Source organism: Bufo bufo, chromosome 7 (assembly GCF_905171765.1).
Source record: "Bufo bufo chromosome 7, aBufBuf1.1, whole genome shotgun sequence".
Lineage (NCBI taxonomy): Eukaryota > Metazoa > Chordata > Amphibia > Anura > Bufonidae > Bufo > Bufo bufo.
Genome location: NC_053395.1, coordinates 4,551,040 through 4,570,883, shown reverse-complemented (window position 1 = coordinate 4,570,883; position 19,844 = coordinate 4,551,040). Strand labels below are relative to the sequence as shown.

The following is a 19,844-nucleotide window of genomic DNA, read 5'->3' as shown; positions in this document are numbered from 1 at the left end:
GGGCCCAACTCCTCTGCTACATGTGTCACGCGACACGTAGGGCTCAACTCCACTGCTACATGTGTCACGCGACACGTAGGGCTCAACTCCACTGCTACATGTGTCACGCGACACGTAGGGCCCAACTCCACTGCTACATGTGTCACGCGACACGTAGGGCCCAACTCCACTGCTACATGTGTCACGCGACACGTAGGGCCCAACTCCACTGCTACATGTGTCACCCGACACGTAGGGCCCAACTCCACTGCTACATGTGTCACACGACACGTAGGGCCCAACTCCACTGCTACATGTGTCACCCGACACGTAGGGCTCAACTCCTCTGCTACATGTGTCACGCGACACGTAGGGCTCAACTCCTCTGCTACATGTGTCACGCGACACGTAGGGCCCAACTCCACTGCTACATGTGTCACGCGACACGTAGGGCCCAACTCCACTGCTACATGTGTCACGCGACACGTAGGGCCCAACTCCACTGCTACATGTGTCACCCGACACGTAGGGCCCAACTCCTCTGCTACATGTGTCACGCGACACGTAGGGCTCAACTCCACTGCTACATGTGTCACGCGACACGTAGGGCTCAACTCCACTGCTACATGTGTCACGCGACACGTAGGGCTCAACTCCACTGCTACATGTGTCACGCGACATGTAGGGCCCAACTCCACTGCTACATGTGTCACCCGACACGTAGGGCCCAACTCCACTGCTACATGTGTCACGCGACACGTAGGGCTCAACTCCTCTGCTACATGTGTCACGCGACACGTAGGGCTCAACTCCTCTGCTACATGTGTCACGCGACACGTAGGGCCCAACTCCACTGCTACATGTGTCACGCGACACGTAGGGCCCAACTCCACTGCTACATGTGTCACGTGACACGTAGGGCTCAACTCCTCTGCTACATGTGTCACGCGACACGTAGGGCCCAACTCCACTGCTACATGTGTCACGCGACACGTAGGGCCCAACTCCACTGCTACATGTGTCACGCGACACGTAGGGCTCATCTCCACTGCTACATGTGTCACCCGACACGTAGGGCTCAACTCCACTGCTACATGTGTCACGCGACACGTAGGGCTCAACTCCTCTGCTACATGTGTCACGCGACACGTAGGGCTCAACTCCTCTGCTACATGTGTCACGCGACACGTAGGGCCCAACTCCACTGCTACATGTGTCACGCGACACGTAGGGCTCAACTCCACTGCTACATGTGTCACGCGACACGTAGGGCCCAACTCCACTGCTACATGTGTCACCCGACACGTAGGGCTCAACTCCTCTGCTACATGTGTCACGCGACACGTAGGGCCCAACTCCACTGCTACATGTGTCACGCGACACGTAGGGCCCAACTCCACTGCTACATGTGTCACGCGACACGTAGGGCCCAACTCCACTGCTACATGTGTCACCCGACACGTAGGGCCCAACTCCTCTGCTACATGTGTCACGCGACACGTAGGGCTCAACTCCACTGCTACATGTGTCACGCGACACGTAGGGCTCAACTCCACTGCTACATGTGTCACGCGACACGTAGGGCCCAACTCCACTGCTACATGTGTCACGCGACACGTAGGGCCCAACTCCACTGCTACATGTGTCACCCGACACGTAGGGCCCAACTCCACTGCTACATGTGTCACGCGACACGTAGGGCTCAACTCCTCTGCTACATGTGTCACGCGACACGTAGGGCTCAACTCCTCTGCTACATGTGTCACGCGACACGTAGGGCCCAACTCCACTGCTACATGTGTCACGCGACACGTAGGGCCCAACTCCACTGCTACATGTGTCACGCGACACGTAGGGCTCAACTCCTCTGCTACATGTGTCACGCGACACGTAGGGCCCAACTCCACTGCTACATGTGTCACGCGACACGTAGGGCCCAACTCCACTGCTACATGTGTCACGCGACACGTAGGGCTCATCTCCACTGCTACATGTGTCACCCGACACGTAGGGCTCAACTCCACTGCTACATGTGTCACGCGACACGTAGGGCTCAACTCCTCTGCTACATGTGTCACGCGACACGTAGGGCTCAACTCCACTGCTACATGTGTCACGCGACACGTAGGGCCCAACTCCACTGCTACATGTGTCACGCGACACGTAGGGCTCAACTCCACTGCTACATGTGTCACGCGACACGTAGGGCCCAACTCCACTGCTACATGTGTCACGCGACACGTAGGGCTCAACTCCACTGCTACATGTGTCACGCGGCACGTAGGGCTCAACTCCACTGCTACATGTGTCACGCGACACGTAGGGCTCAACTCCACTGCTACATGTGTCACCCGACACGTAGGGCTCAACTCCACTGCTACATGTGTCACGCGACACGTAGGGCTCAACTCCTCTGCTACATGTGTCACCCGACACGTAGGGCTCAACTCCACTGCTACATGTGTCACGCGACACGTAGGGCTCAACTCCACTGCTACATGTGTCACGCGACACGCAGGGCTCAACTCCACTGCTACATGTGTCACGCGGCACGTAGGGCTCAACTCCACTGCTACATGTGTCACGCGACACGTAGGGCTCAACTCCACTGCTACATGTGTCACGCGACACGTAGGGCTCAACTCCTCTGCTACATGTGTCACCCGACACGTAGGGCTCAACTCCACTGCTACATGTGTCACGCGACACGTAGGGCTCAACTCCACTGCTACATGTGTCACGCGACACGTAGGGCTCAACTCCACTGCTACATGTGTCACGCGGCACGTAGGGCTCAACTCCACTGCTACATGTGTCACGCGACACGTAGGGCTCAACTCCACTGCTACATGTGTCACGCGACACGTAGGGCTCAACTCCACTGCTACATGTGTCACGCGACACGTAGGGCTCAACTCCTCTGCTACATGTGTCACGCGATAATCTTTATATGATAGTCTATGCTGCGACTGCGACATCCAAGATGGGTTTTCTGCGACAGTCGCAGCGCGACACCATAGACTATCATTATAACAATTGTCATGTGACACATGTTGCAGAGGAGTTGTGCCTTACGTGTCACATGACACGTCGTCATGTAGCTGTGGCCTGACTCCCAACATCTGAAAAACATGGAGAGGGACAAACCGCAATTATTTCCGTACTAGGCCACACCTCTAACTCCTCCCAAAATATAACTATACACACCCACTCCCCTTAATGCCCCCACATAGTGATTGTTCCCCCTTTGTGCCCCTCACAGCAGTTATACCAGATATGTGCCCCCTCACAGTAGTTATGCCCAGATTTGTGCCCCCTCACAGTAGTTATGACCAGATATGTGCCCCTCACAGTAGTTATGGCCAGATATGTGCCCCTCACAGTAGTTATGGCCAGATATGTGCCCCCTCACAGTAGTTATGGCCAGATTTGTGCCCCCTTACAGTAGTTATGGCCCGATATGTGTCCCCTCACAGTAGTTATACCAGATATGTGCCCCTCACAGTAGTTATGGCCCGATATGTGTCCCCTCACAGCAGTTATGGCCAGATATGTGCCCCCTCACAGCATTTATACCAGATATGTGCCCCCTCACAGCAGTTATACCAGATATGTGCCCCCTCACAGCAGTTATACCAGATATGTGCCCCCTCACAGCAGTTATACCAGATATGTGCCCCCTCACAGTAGTTATGCCCAGATTTGTGCCCCCTCACAGTAGTTATGGCCCTGCACGTGACACGTAGGGCTCAACTCCACTGCTACATGTGTCACGCGACACGTAGGGCTCAACTCCTCTGCTACATGTGTCACGCGACACGTAGGGCTCAACTCCACTGCTACATGTGTCACGCGACACGTAGGGCCCAACTCCACTGCTACATGTGTCACGCGACACGTAGGGCCCAACTCCACTGCTACATGTGTCACGCGACACGTAGGGCCCAACTCCACTGCTACATGTGTCACGTGACACGTAGGGCTCAACTCCACTGCTACATTTGTCACGCGACACGTAGGGCTCAACCTCCACTGCTACATGTGTCACGTGACACGTAGGGCTCAACTCCACTGCTACATGTGTCACGCGACACGTAGGGCTCAACGCCACTGCTACATGTGTCACGCGACACGTAGGGCCCAACTCCACTGCTACATGTGTCACGCGACACGTAGGGCCCAACTCCACTGCTACATGTGTCACCCGACACGTAGGGCCCAACTCCTCTGCTACATGTGTCACGCGACACGTAGGGCTCAACTCCACTGCTACATGTGTCACGCGACACGTAGGGCTCAACTCCACTGCTACATGTGTCACGCGACACGTAGGGCCCAACTCCACTGCTACATGTGTCACGCGACACGTAGGGCCCAACTCCACTGCTACATGTGTCACGCGACACGTAGGGCCCAACTCCACTGCTACATGTGTCACCCGACACGTAGGGCCCAACTCCACTGCTACATGTGTCACACGACACGTAGGGCCCAACTCCACTGCTACATGTGTCACCCGACACGTAGGGCTCAACTCCTCTGCTACATGTGTCACGCGACACGTAGGGCCCAACTCCACTGCTACATGTGTCACGCGACACGTAGGGCCCCAACTCCACTGCTACATGTGTCACGCGACACGTAGGGCCCAACTCCACTGCTACATGTGTCACCCGACACGTAGGGCCCAACTCCTCTGCTACATGTGTCACGCGACACGTAGGGCTCAACTCCACTGCTACATGTGTCACGCGACACGTAGGGCTCAACTCCACTGCTACATGTGTCACGCGACACGTAGGGCTCAACTCCACTGCTACATGTGTCACGCGACATGTAGGGCCCAACTCCACTGCTACATGTGTCACCCGACACGTAGGGCCCAACTCCACTGCTACATGTGTCACGCGACACGTAGGGCCCAACTCCACTGCTACATGTGTCACCCGACACGTAGGGCCCAACTCCTCTGCTACATGTGTCACGCGACACGTAGGGCTCAACTCCACTGCTACATGTGTCACGCGACACGTAGGGCTCAACTCCTCTGCTACATGTGTCACGCGATAATCTTTATATGATAGTCTATGCTGCGACTGCGACATCCAAGATGGGTTTTCTGCGACAGTCGCAGCGCGACACCATAGACTATCATTATAACAATTGTCATGTGACACATGTTGCAGAGGAGTTGTGCCTTACGTGTCACATGACACGTCGTCATGTAGCTGTGGCCTGACTCCCAACATCTGAAAAACATGGAGAGGGACAAACCGCAATTATTTCCGTACTAGGCCACACCTCTAACTCCTCCCAAAATATAACTATACACACCCACTCCCCTTAATGCCCCCACATAGTGATTGTTCCCCCTTTGTGCCCCCTCACAGCAGTTATACCAGATATGTGCCCCCTCACAGTAGTTATGCCCAGATTTGTGCCCCCTCACAGTAGTTATGACCAGATATGTGCCCCTCACAGTAGTTATGGCCAGATATGTGCCCCTCACAGTAGTTATGGCCAGATATGTGCCCCCTCACAGTAGTTATGGCCAGATTTGTGCCCCCTTACAGTAGTTATGGCCCGATATGTGTCCCCTCACAGTAGTTATACCAGATATGTGCCCCTCACAGTAGTTATGGCCCGATATGTGTCCCCTCACAGCAGTTATGGCCAGATATGTGCCCCCTCACAGCATTTATACCAGATATGTGCCCCCTCACAGCAGTTATACCAGATATGTGCCCCCTCACAGCAGTTATACCAGATATGTGCCCCCTCACAGTAGTTATGGCCAGATATGTGCCCCCTCACAGTAGTTATGCCCAGATTTGTGCCCCCTCACAGTAGTTATGGCCCGATATGTGTCCCCTCACAGTAGTTATACCAGATATGTGCCCCCTCACAGTAGTTATGCCCAGATATGTGCCCCCTCACAGCAGTTATACCAGATATGTGCCCCCTCACAGTAGTTATACCAGATATGTGCCCCTCACAGTAGTTATGGCCAGATATGTGCCCCCTCACAGTAGTTATGGCCAGATTTGTGCCCCCTTACAGTAGTTATGGCCCGATATGTGTCCCCTCACAGTAGTTATACCAGATATGTGCCCCTCACAGTAGTTATGGCCCGATATGTGTCCCCTCACAGCAGTTATGGCCAGATATGTGCCCCCTCACAGCAGTTATACCAGATATGTGCCCCCTCACAGCAGTTATACCAGATATGTGCCCCCTCACAGCAGTTATACCAGATATGTGCCCCCTCACAGCAGTTATACCAGATATGTGCCCCCTCACAGTAGTTATGGCCAGATATGTGCCCCCTCACAGTAGTTATGCCCAGATTTGTGCCCCCTCACAGTAGTTATGGCCCGATATGTGTCCCCTCACAGTAGTTATACCAGATATGTGCCCCCCTCACAGTAGTTATGCCCAGATATGTGCCCCCTCACAGCAGTTATACCAGATATGTGCCCCCTCACAGTAGTTATACCAGATATGTGCCCCCCTCACAGCAGTTATACCAGATATGTGCCTCCTCACAGTAGTTATACCAGATATGTGCCCCCTCACAGTAGTTATACCAGATATGTGCCCCCTCACAGTAGTTATACCAGATATGTGCCCCCTCACAGTAGTTATACCAGATATGTGCCCCCTCACAGTAGTTATACCAGATATGTTCCCCCTCACAGCAGTTATACAGGTCCTTCTCAAAAAATTTGCATATTGTGATAAAGTTCATTATTTTCTGTAATGTACTGATAAACATTAGACTTTCATATATTTTAGATTCATTACACACAACTGAAGTAGTTCAAGCCTTTTCTTGTTTTAATATTGATGATTTTGGCATACAGCTCATGAAAACCCAAAATTCCTATCTCAAAAAATTAGCATATCATGAAAAGGTTCTCTAAACGAGCTATTAACCTAATCATCTGAATCAACTAATTAACTCTAAACACCTGCAAAAGATTCCTGAGGCTTTTAAAAACTCCCAGCCTGGTTCATTACTCAAAACCGCAATCATGGGTACGACTGCCGACCTGACTGCTGTCCAGAAGGCCATCATTGACACCCTCAAGCAAGAGGGTAAGACACAGAAAGAAATTTCTGAACGAATAGGCTGTTCCCAGAGTGCTGTATCAAGGCACCTCAGTGGGAAGTCTGTGGGAAGGAAAAAGTGTGGCAGAAAACGCTGCACAACGAGAAGAGGTGACCGGACCCTGAGGAAGATTGTGGAGAAGGACCGATTCCAGACCTTGGGGGACCTGCGGAAGCAGTGGACTGAGTCTGGAGTAGAAACATCCAGAGCCACCGTGTACAGGCGTGTGCAGGAAATGAGCTACAGGTGCCGCATTCCCCAGGTCAAGCCACTTTTGAACCAGAAACAGCGGCAGAAGCGCCTGACCTGGGCTACAGAGAAGCAGCACTGGACTGTTGCTCAGTGGTCCAAAGTACTTTTTTGGGATGAAAGCAAATTTTGCATGTCATTCGGAAATCAAGGTGCCAGAGTCTGGAGGAAGACTGGGGAGAGGGAAATGCCAAAATGCCTGAAGTCCAGTGTCAAGTCCCCACAGTCAGTGATGGTCTGGGGTGCCATGTCAGCTGCTGGTGTTGGTCGGGTCAATGCAGCTAGCTAGCAGGAGATTTTGGAGCACTTCATGCTTCCATCTGCTGAAAAGCTTTATGGAGATGAAGATGTCATTTTTCAGCACGACCTGGCACCTGCTCACAGCACCAACACCACGGGTAAATGGTTTACTGACCATGGTATTACTGGGCTCAATTGGCCTGAACCCCATAGAGAATCTGCGGGATATTGGGAAGAGAAAGTTGAGAGACGCAAGACCCAACACTCTGGATGAGCTTAAGGCCGCTATGGAAGGATCCTGGGCCCCCATGACACCTCAGCAGGGCCACAGGCTGATCGCCTCCATGCCACATTGCCGCATTGAAGCCGTCATTTCTGCAGAAGGATTCCCCACCAAGTATTGAGCGCAGAACTGAACTTAATTATCTGAAGGTTGACTTTTTTTTGTATTAAAAACACTTTTTTTTTTTATTGGTCGGATGAAATATGCTAATTTTTTGAGATAGCAATTTTGGGATTTCATGAGCTGTTTGCCAAAATCATCAATATTAAAACCAGAAAAGGCTTGAACTACTTCAGTTGTGTGTAATGAATCTAAAAGATATGAAAGTCTAATGTTTATCAGCACATTACAGGAAATAATGAACTTTATCACAATATGCTAATTTTTTGAGAAGGACCTGTACAAGATATGTGCCCCCTCACAGTAGTTAGGCCCAGATATGTGCCCCCTCACAGTAGTTAGGCCCAGATATGTGCCCCCTCACAGTAGTTAGGCCCAGATATGTGCCCCCTCACAGTAGTTAGGCCCAGATATGTGCCCTCCTCACAGTAGTTATACCAGATATGTGCCCCCTCACAGTAGTTATACCAGATATGTGCCCCTCACAGTAGTTATGCCCAGATATGTATCCCTCACAGTAGATATACCCAGATATGTGCCCCCTCACAGTAGTTATGCCCAGATATGTACCCCTCACAGTAGTTATGCCCAGATATGTACCCCTCACAGTAGTTATGCCCAGATATGTACCCCTAACAGTAGTTATGCCCAGTTATGTACCCCCTCACAGTAGTTATGCGCTGATATGTGCCCTCCTCACAGTAGTTATACCAGATATGTGCCCCTCACAGTAGTTATGCCCAGATATGTATCCCTCACAGTAGATATACCCAGATATGTACCCCTCACAGTAGTTATACCAGATATGTGCCCCTCACAGTAGTTATGCCCAGATATGTATCCCTCACAGTAGATATACCCAGATATGTACCCCTCACAGTAGTTATGCCCAGATATGTACCCCTCACAGTAGTTATGCCCAGATATGTGCCCCTTACCTGTATATTCTCACCTGGTTGCTCCGATGATCCGCGCTCCCCAGCAGCAGGATACGATCACATGTCGCGCTGCGGTGTAGGAGGAGTCTAGAGGCTGATTCCCGGCTCCTCCCACACTGCCGCTGGAGAGCGCTGGCGGCTGAGCTGAATGGTGACGTGAGGAGCGGTCGGCTCCTGCTTCACCATAACAATCGGCTGAGAGCGGGACATACCTCAGACGGGGCCGCGGGACAGCCACTGAAATCTTGGATTTTCCCGCCGGATCCAGGATGGGTGGGAGGTATGTTAGAATTCCCAGAGCATCTCCCCTTAAAGGGGCGTCCCATATTGAATAGGATCCCTCCATCTCTGTGTCATTCACTTGAATGGGGATGAGCTGTAGTACCAGCCGCAGCCATGGACAGGAGGGGGCGCTGTCTATGGGAAAATACGAAAAGAGCCTTCTAATCCTAGACAACTCCGGATTATCAGTAGATGTGTGATCCATAAACTATTAGTAATGGGCGTGGCATATTACCTGTGGGCGTGGCATAGTGTTATATTCTTATAGGGTTCACATACTTTAATATTTCCCTCATTTAACATCCCATAATATATATTTCTGATTTATGGCTGCGGGGGGCGCTGTTGCATTGCTGTTGGCATAGTGGTGAGATGTGGTACTTACTACAAGTGACATACTTTCCAACGCAGAATTCCATTAACCCCTTCCTTGTCCGCAGCCTCTGCTGGTTCCTGGAGACCTGACGGATGAGGCGGTGGTGCGGGGGATGGTGGAGCAGACGGTGGCGCACTTCGGACGACTGGACGTGCTGGTGAATAGCGGAGGGATATTGCTGATGGGGACCATAGAGAACACGGCGCTGGAGGACTACGACCGCGTGATGAACGTGAACGTCCGGTGAGAAGTGGCGTCCCGGGGGGGGGGGTTGTCTATTGTGTTTATGGAGGTGCCCTGTGTGGGGGGGGGGGGGGCATGTAAGGGGCTGGCTCTGGAGACGATGCTGTAGTTAAGTTTGCGAGGCAGCACAGGTTGTGGTGGTTCTATCACAGCCCGCTACAAAATAACGGATCTTAGACAAAAACGGACACAGTATAAGCTCAGCGGGATCTGTTTATTTTTCTTCTGATGGATTAGAAGAATGGAAAACAAAACAGTAGTGTGAACGCGGCCTTACCTGTCATCAGCTCACCGCTCACAGACGGTCAACTCGCTGCACCCCCGCCAGTCTGACGCCAGCCCGTGTGGGCGACGCACTGCCTGAGGGCTCCCGTGATCAATGACGCGAGGATCAGCCCTCATGGAGGCGGCAGGGGCAAAGCTAGAGAGGTCCCACCCCTGCATGTGAACCTGACAATGGGGGTCCTTCACCAGAAGACACTTTTATTGACCTTGTTTATTCCCCGAGTGCACCTCCTAATAAATCAGGTGCACCTCCAGCGCGGTGCGACTTTTATGTAGAGCGACTCCCCTCCCTGAGCAGCGCAGTTTTACACTAACATTGCCGCCTGTTCTCAGTGAATTTGCCAGGGCCGATACTCCGGTCCCCGTCACGCCCTTACCACTCCCCAAATGTCCAACACGAGGCAAAAATGGCCATGCAACAGAGTGTCAGATTTATTAATTTCTTTACACCTAAAACAGGCGTAGCGCGTATAAATAACCGCCAATATCTTGTTCCCGCATACACGGCGGCGCCTCAGTTTAACCTATTACTTCCCATACAGTAAAATAAAACACATAGTAACAGGGAAAAACCAAGGCCTATGGGGTACTATGTGTCGGCACCACACTGTTGGGGCACGTTCCCCGATCACTCTGGTGACTCGGGCCTCCACATCTTCCGGACCTTCCGTGGCTGTGCACTCTCCACCACATAAGCCGCATTACGCCTACTATAAAACGTTCCCATCGTTCAGCCGCTCCGGCTCCCCAGCCACACTCACTTTTTTTTTAAGCCATATTATTCAGTTTCAGCTGCACAGCTGGATTCATTTCTCTCAGAAGCAGGGGTGTCTCCCTTGAGCACTGTACTGCTGTGACGTGCTTTCCCTTACTTCCCACTATCACAGAGGAGAGAGAGATCAGACTTGAGGCATATTTACACGATCAGAGGAGAAGCTGATTGCCGGGAAAGAAGTGTTCGGCTGCTCGTTAAGTGGAGTGATCTCCTCCACAGTATCATGACGAGCGGTCGCTGCTGCAGTCCCCATACAGTATCAGCCGAGGATATTTAGACCGCGCGATCTGCTGCTCGGGAAGGATGACTGAGGCGTCCGCACCAACGACCATTTCAGCTGATGATCGAGCGTTTCTCTCGTTCATCGGGTGATCTGCGGCGCCTCGAGACGGGACGATTATCAGGAAAGAGCCTTCATGGGGACGCCCGATGTTTGGGGCGTTTATATCCACCGCTACAGACGCAGGAGGCTCCTGTGATCTTCGGAAGGTTGGTAGAAGCAGATGTTTTATCCGGCTCCGGATGTCGCCTCTGGCGCGCCCCCTCTCAGCCGCCTTCGGTCACAGATCCTGCCGGACACAAGGGAGACCCCCGGGGGCCATGACGCTACCGCTCTTTTCAGGCGGATGTTTTATATGAGGTGATTTAGAAGTTTACACCATTCTCTACCAAATGACGATTGTGTGAAAGTAGAGTGACTCTTTAAGGGGCATCCTGGAGCAGGAAGTCGGTGTCACAAAGAAATAATTCCCCCCTCTGCCCCTCAGGTCCATGTTGTACCTCACCCAGCTGGCCGTGCCGCATCTCATCAAGACCAAAGGAAACATCGTGAACGTATCCAGCGTCAACGGGCAGAGAGCGGTGAGTGCGGACCGTCCGTTACAGGATCTGCCCCATCTCAGAAACCTAGAAGATGGCGGCAGGAGGGGGGCGCCCCATGGTGCATCTAGTCTCAGCTGGAGGTCCGTGCCCAGCATCCACTACTCTTTCAGTAAAGTAGATGGAGACGGGATCAGAATGGGTTCTTCTCACTTGACACATATTAGCAGAATTGTGACTGCAGCTCTGGAGGTGACTGGAGTATAAGACATGATGGAACAGGAGAATGATGTGTACAGCTCTGGAGGTGACTGGAGTATAAGATATGATGGAAGAGGAGAATGATGTGTACAGCTCTGGAGGTGACTGGAGTATAAGATATGATGGAACAGGAGAATGATGTGTACAGCTCTGGAGGTGACTGGAGTATAAGATATGATGGAAGAGGAGAATGATGTGCACAGCTCTGGAGGTGACTGGAGTATAAGATATGATGAACAGGAGAATGATATGTACAGCTCTGGAGGTGACTGGAGTATAAGATATGATGGAACAGGAGAATGATGTGTACAGCTCTGGAGGTGACTGGAGTATAAGATATGATGAACAGGAGAATGATGTGTACAGCTCTGGAGGTGACTGGAGTATAAGATATGATGGAAGAGGAGAATGATGTGTACAGCTCTGGAGGTGACTGGAGTATAAGATATGATGAACAGGAGAATGATGTGTACAGCTCTGGAGGTGACTGGAGTATAAGATATGATGAACAGGAGAATGATGTGTACAGCTCTGGAGGTGACTGGAGTATAAGATATGATGGAAGAGGAGAATGATGTGTACAGCTCTGGAGGTGACTGGAGTATAAGATATGATGAACAGGAGAATGATGTGTACAGCTCTGGAGGTGACTGGAGTATAAGATATGATGGAAGAGGAGAATGATGTGTACAGCTCTGGAGGTGACTGGAGTATAAGATATGATGAACAGGAGAATGATGTGTACAGCTCTGGAGGTGACTGGAGTATAAGATATGATGAACAGGAGAATGATGTGTACAGCTCTGGAGGTGACTGGAGTATAAGATATGATGGAAGAGGAGAATGATGTGTACAGCTCTGGAGGTGACTGGAGTATAAGATATGATGAACAGGAGAATGATGTGTACAGCTCTGGAGGTGACTGGAGTATAAGATATGATGAACAGGAGAATGATGTGTACAGCTCTGGAGGTGACTGGAGTATAAGATATGATGGAACAGGAGAATGATGTGTACAGCTCTGGAGGTGACTGGAGTATAAGATATGATGGAACAGGAGAATGATGTGTACAGCTCTGGAGGTGACTGGAGTATAAGATATGATGGAACAGGAGAATGATGTGTACAGCTCTGGAGGTGACTGGAGTATAAGATATGATGGAACAGGAGAATGATGTGTACAGCTCTGGAGGTGACTGGAGTATAAGATATGATGGAACAGGAGAATGATGTGTACAGTCTGGAGGTGACTGGAGTATAAGATATGATGGAAGAGGAGAATGATATGTACAGCTCTGGAGGTGACTGGAGTATAAGATATGATGGAAGACGAGAATGATGTGTACAGCTCTGGAGGTGGCTGGAGTATAAGATATGATGAACAGGAGAATGATGTGTACAGCTCTGGAGGTGACTGGAGTATAAGATATGATGGAACAGGAGAATGATGTGTACAGCTCTGGAGGTGACTGGAGTATAAGATATGATGGAACAGGAGAATGATGTGTACAGCTCTGGAGGTGACTGGAGTATAAGATATGATGGAACAGGAGAATGATGTGTACAGCTCTGGAGGTGACTGGAGTATAAGATATGATGGAACAGGAGAATGATGTGTACAGCTCTGGAGGTGACTGGAGTATAAGATATGATGGAACAGGAGAATGATGTGTACAGTCTGGAGGTGACTGGAGTATAAGATATGATGGAAGAGGAGAATGATGTGTACAGCTCTGGAGGTGGCTGGAGTATAAGATATGATGGAAGAGGAGAATGATGTGTACAGCTCTGGAGGTGACTGGAGTATAAGATATGATGAACAGGAGAATGATGTGTACAGCTCTGGAGGTGACTGGAGTATAAGATATGATGGAAGAGGAGAATGATGTGTACAGCTCTGGAGGTGACTGGAGTATAAGTCATAAGAGCAGAATGGTGTCTGCAGCTCTGGATGTGACAGCGGCATGACTGTCCTTGTCACATTGTGTGCAGCCCACAGCCTGTCGTGGCCCCACCCCTTCCTGACCCCGCCCCCATGTATATTCTTATTGTCTTTCAGTTCCCCGGGGTCCTGGCCTATTGTATGTCCAAGTCTGCAGTTGACCAGTTGACCAGATGTGCAGCTCTGGGTGAGTGACCTCCTGAGATACATGGCTGAAAGCAGCGGGCACTAGCTGCTGCTCCGATTATACAGTCATCAAATGGTGGATAATAGGACAGGGCAGGTGATAGGACAGGTGATAGGGCAGGGGACAGGACAGGTGATGGGGCAGGGGATAGGGCAGGTGATTATGTGACAGGACAGGTGACAGGACAGGTGATGATGTGATAGGGCAGGTGATAGGGCAGGGGACAGGACAGGTGACAGGACAGGGCAGGTGATATGACATGGGACAGGACAGGTGATGATGTGACAGGGCAGGTGATAGAACAGGGCAGGGGACAGGACAGGGCAGGTGATAGGACAGGAGACAGGACAGGTGATGATGTGATAGGACAGGTGATAGGGCAGGTGATGATGTGACAGGGTAGGTGATAGGGCAGGGGACAGGACAGGTGATAGGGCAGGGGACAGGACAGGTGATGATAGGACAGTACAGGTGATAGGACGGGGCAGGTGATGATAGGACAGTGCAGGTGACAGGACAGGTGAGGACAGGACAGTACAGGTGATAGGATAGGGCAGGTGATGGTAGGACAGATCAGGTGACAGGGCAGGTGATGATAGGACAGGGTAGGTTATAGGACATGGGACAGGACAGGTGATGTAACGGAGCGTTTCAGCAGACAAGGGGTTAAAATCCGTTTAGGCGATATGCCCCTTTCTGAGAGACAGGCACAGCTACTGCAGAACACCAACCTCCCGAACTGGATACAAAGTAGCACTCCAAACTGGAACCTCACGAATAGCTGCTAGCAGACGAACAGGAATCAGCTTATACTTCTGGCAATCGGTCCTCTAACAGCATACAGTGAATCCCCCCAATAACGAGACAAGGCTCCGTGTTGAGGGTCAAACAGTGGTCATACATATAACTTACATTAATTCAAACAGTATAACGTGGGGACAAACCTATCCAAAATTCACTTGAATAGGTTCAGGGGTTTAAAAGTTAGTATATGGCCCATAATCCAGGGGCAAGAGGCCAGCAGCCAGTCCTCTCCAAAACCCAGTGGCGAGGTTGGTTTCGCCACACATCTCCCCCCCCCAGGGAAGACTAACCAGATACCTGACCTCACGCCGGTCGGTACCTGAGTTAGTCTGGCAGCCCACCCACAACCAAATACTGGACCTGTTGACTTTAGTAGCCTGTCTCTGTCCAGTGAGTCCACCAAGGTTATGTTGGAAGCTGGTACTCCCAGTCTCTGTGTTGCTCCCTGGCTTGGAGTGGAGGTTGCTTTGTGGGCAGGGATCAGCGGTACTCTGCCCTGGTGCCAGCGCTACCACGGAAGAAGCCTGGTTGGAGCCTGGTTGTTGGAGGGGGAGACCGACTGTCTCTACCCCCCTGTGCTGTAAGTGCAGAGACCACGGTCCCATCTGCACTGTTGTGGGGCTTACTTTGTCCCCCTGGTGCGTTAAGCTGCCGCTGGGGAGAGGGGGTAACGAGCTCCTCTCCCATACATACTTCCAGCCGCTGGGGAGGGCGACCGACCGTCTCCGCTCCCAATACAGTGTCCTGTTGCTGGGGAAAGGAGACTGGGCTCTCTATTCCCTGCTGGACACTCTGCCGCTGGGGGACAGGACCGACTGTCTCTGCCCCCTGTAACTCCGCCTGCCGCTGGGGAATGGAGACTGGGCTCCCAATTCCCAAAAAATCATGCTGCTGCTGGGGGGCAGGAACAACTACCTCTGCCCCCTGTAACTCCGCCTGCCGCTGAGGAGGGAGGACGCTGCTCTCCTCTCCCTGCATTTCACACTGCCTTCCCGGCATATCACTCTGCTGCTGGGGGGCAGGAACAACTACCTCTGCCCCCTGTACCTCAGCCTGCCGCTGGGGAGGGAGGACGCTGCTCTCCTCTCCCTGCACTTCACACTGCCTTCCCGGCATATCACTCTGCTGCTGGGGGGCAGGAACAACTACCTCTGCCCCCTGTACCTCAGCCTGCCGCTGGGGAGGGAGGACGCTGCTCTCCTCTCCCTGCACTTCACACTGCCGCTGGGGAATGGAGACTGAGCTCCCAATTCCCTGCAGGACCGGTAGAGAGACCTCGGTCCCATCTCTACCGGCCACCTGGGGTCCTTCCCAGTAACACTCTACAATATCTGCCCAGCTGAATGGGTCTGGATCTGGGTCTGTCACCTTACCGTCCTGCTGAGCCTTCTCAATGGAGTGGAAGAGATCTCGGTAGTCCTGCTCCAGTTCCCACTCCAGGGTTGCTAGGTGAGCCAGGTCTTGCTCTACCTCATGGGGGTCATCCCACTCATGCCTAGCCTCCCTCTCATAGAAAATGTCCTGAAGTCTGGACTGTACAGGGCTCCCGAATTCAGGCTCTGCAAAGGACTCCCATAACAAGCCAGGACCATAAAACTCCTCTCCCTCTGGCTTGTCATGTTCGGCTGTCCAGGGTATATACTGTGCCATATACCACCAAAGCGCCTGGTAGGCATCCTCCAGCCATAGCTCCTGCCATACCCGGTGCTCTAGTTCCTTCACCCATTCCTCCAGGGGCTGCTCTCCCAGGAAGGGCATCCGCAGGGCCACTTGCTTCTGCAACTGCTGCTCTTCACTGGGGAGACTCTCACCCCGCTGGTATTGTAGATTATCCAGGGCCTGGTACCAGATGCCTTTCCTTAATGCATCCCGGCCATCCAGGTCCTTCTCCTCGTATAACACTGCTGGTTCCATCCTGCTGCTGTCAGGGACGCTGTACTGGGACATGCGTTGTCCTTAAATTGTAGAATCCACAAAAATGGTGTCTCCTGTAGCTGTCCTTCTGGCTGTAGGAACGATCCCGCTGCTTGCCACCAATGTAACGGAGCGTTTCAGCAGACAAGGGGTTAAAATCCGTTTAGGCGATAAGCCCCTTTCTGAGAGACAGGCACAGCTACTGCAGGACACCAACCTCCCGAACTGGATACAAAGTAGCACTCCAAACTGGAACCTCACGAATAGCTGCTAGCAGACGAACAGGAATCAGCTTACACTTCTGGCAATCGGTCTTCTAACAGCATACAGCGGATCCCCCCAATAACGAGACAAGGCTCCGTGTTGAGGGTCAAACAGTGGTCATACATATAACTTACATTAATTCAAACAGTATAACGTGGGGACAAACCTATCCAAAATTCACTTGAATAGGTTTAGGGGTTTAAAAGTTAGTATATGGCCCATAATCCAGGGGCAAGAGGCCAGCAGCCAGTCCTCTCCAAAACCCAGTGGCGAGGTTGGTTTCGCCACAGGTGATGATGTGACAGGGCAGGGGATAGGACAGGGGACAGGACAGGTGATGGGGCAGGGGATAGGGCAGGTGATTATGTGACAGGACAGGTGATGATGTGATAGGGCAGGTGATGATGTGACAGGGCAGGTGATAGGGCAGGGGACAGGACAGGTGATAGGACAGGGCAGGTGATGGATAGGACGGGGCAGGTGAAAGAGCAGGTGAGGACAGGACAGGTTCACACCTGTGACAGGTACCTCCTGTCCTGTGTTCTGGCAGAGGAGCAGACCACAGGAGTAACCATATCCGGCATAGCGGGGCACAGTAACTCCGGTAGTCTGCCCCTCTGCCAGACCACACCACCAGATTTACCGCGTGGCGGTGGGGGCCGAGCCTTAGGCCTCTTTGACACAAGAGTTTTCCATCGGGGTGCGATGCGTGAAGCAAACACATAACTTCCGCTCCCATTCATGTCTATGCCTCTCTGCACATGAGTTTTTTACGCATTATTTCAGCGTTCAGGAAAATCGCAGCAGATTCTATATTCTGGGGCTTCAGTGAAAAACGGATTCAATCCGGATGCAGTGTGTTTTTTACTGATGGTTACTCGGAGATGTAGATTGTTGTTCTTCAGTCTTTTTCACGAGTGTGAAAGACGCATGAAAAACTGATTGCACCTGGCGGAAAAACTGAAACACTGAAGACATCACAGACAAAACTGACTGAAATTGCTGCAAAACCATCAGATTTTTTCTGTACAGATCCCGAGAGAATCCGTAACGCTCAAGTGAGAGACGCCTCGGACTCCAATGGCGATATAAATTCTCCTATGTTCTGTTTTTAAGAGTGGAAAATGGAATTGGATCCGCAGCGGGTCCGATCAGAACATTAGCGCTGCAGCATTATCTCCATCCAGTGAAATGAATCTGCAACAGCGTCACAGAGACATAGAGCCCTGAAAAACGGTGACTGTTTATGTGCAAAGGGGAAACAATGTTGTAGTGTTATCAGGAAAGAAACAATGTAACAATCACAGGGGGAGGGGGGCGTTACCAGGTAAGCCGAGTACAGAAGCCCAGAGGAGACATTCCACAGGAGGAGGATCGAGGTCACTATAGTGATGATAGTGTGAGGATGGGGGGGGGGGGGGGGGGGTCACTATAGTGATGATAGTAGGGGTCCGGTGTACGGAGCGGAGGAGGATGGGGGTCATTATAGTGATGATAGTGGTGGTCCAGTGTACGGAGCGGAGGAGGATGGGGTCACTATAGTGATGATAGTGTGAGGATGGGGGGGGGTCACTATAGTGATAGTGGGGGTCCGGTGTACAGAGCGGAGGAGGATGGGGTCACTATAGTGATAGTGGGGGTCCGGTGTACAGAGCGGAGCAGAATGGGGTCACTATAGTGATAGTGGGGGTCTGGTGTACAGAGCGGAGGAGGATGGGGGTCACTATAGTCATAGTGGGGGTCCGGTGTACAGAGCGGAGGAGAATGGGGTCACTATAGTGATAGTGGTGGTCCAGTGTACGTAGCGGAGGAGGATGGGGGTAACTATAGTGATAGTGGGGGTCCGGTGTACAGAGCGGAGGAGATTGGGGTCTCTATAGTGATAGTGGTGGTCCGGTGTACGTAGCGGAGGAGGATGGGGGTCACTATAGTGATAGTGGTGGTCCGGTGTACGTAGCGGAGGAGGATGGGGGTCACTATAGTGATAGTGGGGGTCCGGTGTACGTAGCGGAGGAGGATAGGGGTCACTATAGTGATAGTGGGGGTCCGGTGTACGCAGCGGGTGGCTGCTGTAGACTGGAAGCTCTGCAGCGCCTTCTATTATTATTGGAGCGTGCATGTTCTAATTGACTGTCACCAAATTATCTGCTCCCTTATCCGTCTACAGCTGATTATATAGCCCCTTGAAAAAGTATTCACACCCCTTAAACTTTTCCTAATTTTTTCACGTTACACCCACAAACCTGGAGGATTTTTATGCGATCGACCGACACAAAGTAGAAGTCTGTGTGAGGTGAGGAGAAGATGATCCACGGTTTTTACAACGTTTAATGGATAAAAATCCGGAAAGTGTGGGGTGCATTTCTATTCACACCCCCTTGAGCAATACTTTGTAGGACCAACTCTTTCTGCAGTTCCTGCTGCAATCTTTTGGGGGATGTCTCCACCAGCTTTACACATCTAGAGGCGGACATTTTTGCCCATTCTCCTGTGCAGGAGAGCTCGCACTCAGTCAGCCTTTCTGTGCAGCAGCAAGTAGGTATAATTATAGCTCCTGCAGTCTCACCTCAATGGGGCAGCTGCTTCCTATTCACCTGAGGATACATCATCAGTACAGCTTTATTTCACTATTTTGGATCACTTCAGACAAAGACACCTCCAATGTAACCTTCAACTGGAAGTGAGACAAGAGAATTACAACTTCCCACAAAACTTACACCTCTCAATGAAACATGCAAGCTCTTTCTAGACGAACAAGAGAACCAGAATGTC

At 51.6% G+C, this 19,844-nt stretch overlaps 1 protein-coding gene and 1 long non-coding RNA gene across 2 annotated transcripts in view; both read left to right on the top strand.

Moving 5' to 3' along the window:
* LOC121008946 (3-oxoacyl-[acyl-carrier-protein] reductase FabG-like) overlaps positions 1 to 19,844 on the top strand; it is a 41,621-nt gene that overhangs the window by 7,680 nt on the left and 14,097 nt on the right. Inside the window, exons 3-5 of the mRNA XM_040441781.1 lie at positions 9,643 to 9,821; positions 11,649 to 11,742; positions 14,021 to 14,090. Coding sequence (XP_040297715.1) covers positions 9,643 to 9,821; positions 11,649 to 11,742; positions 14,021 to 14,090 — 343 coding nt within the window. The remainder of the gene's footprint in view (positions 1 to 9,642; positions 9,822 to 11,648; positions 11,743 to 14,020; positions 14,091 to 19,844) is intronic.
* LOC121008951 lies at positions 11,751 to 13,627 on the top strand. The gene is made up of 2 exons (XR_005780654.1): positions 11,751 to 12,226; positions 13,318 to 13,627. It is a non-coding gene; the product is annotated as an uncharacterized LOC121008951 (long non-coding RNA).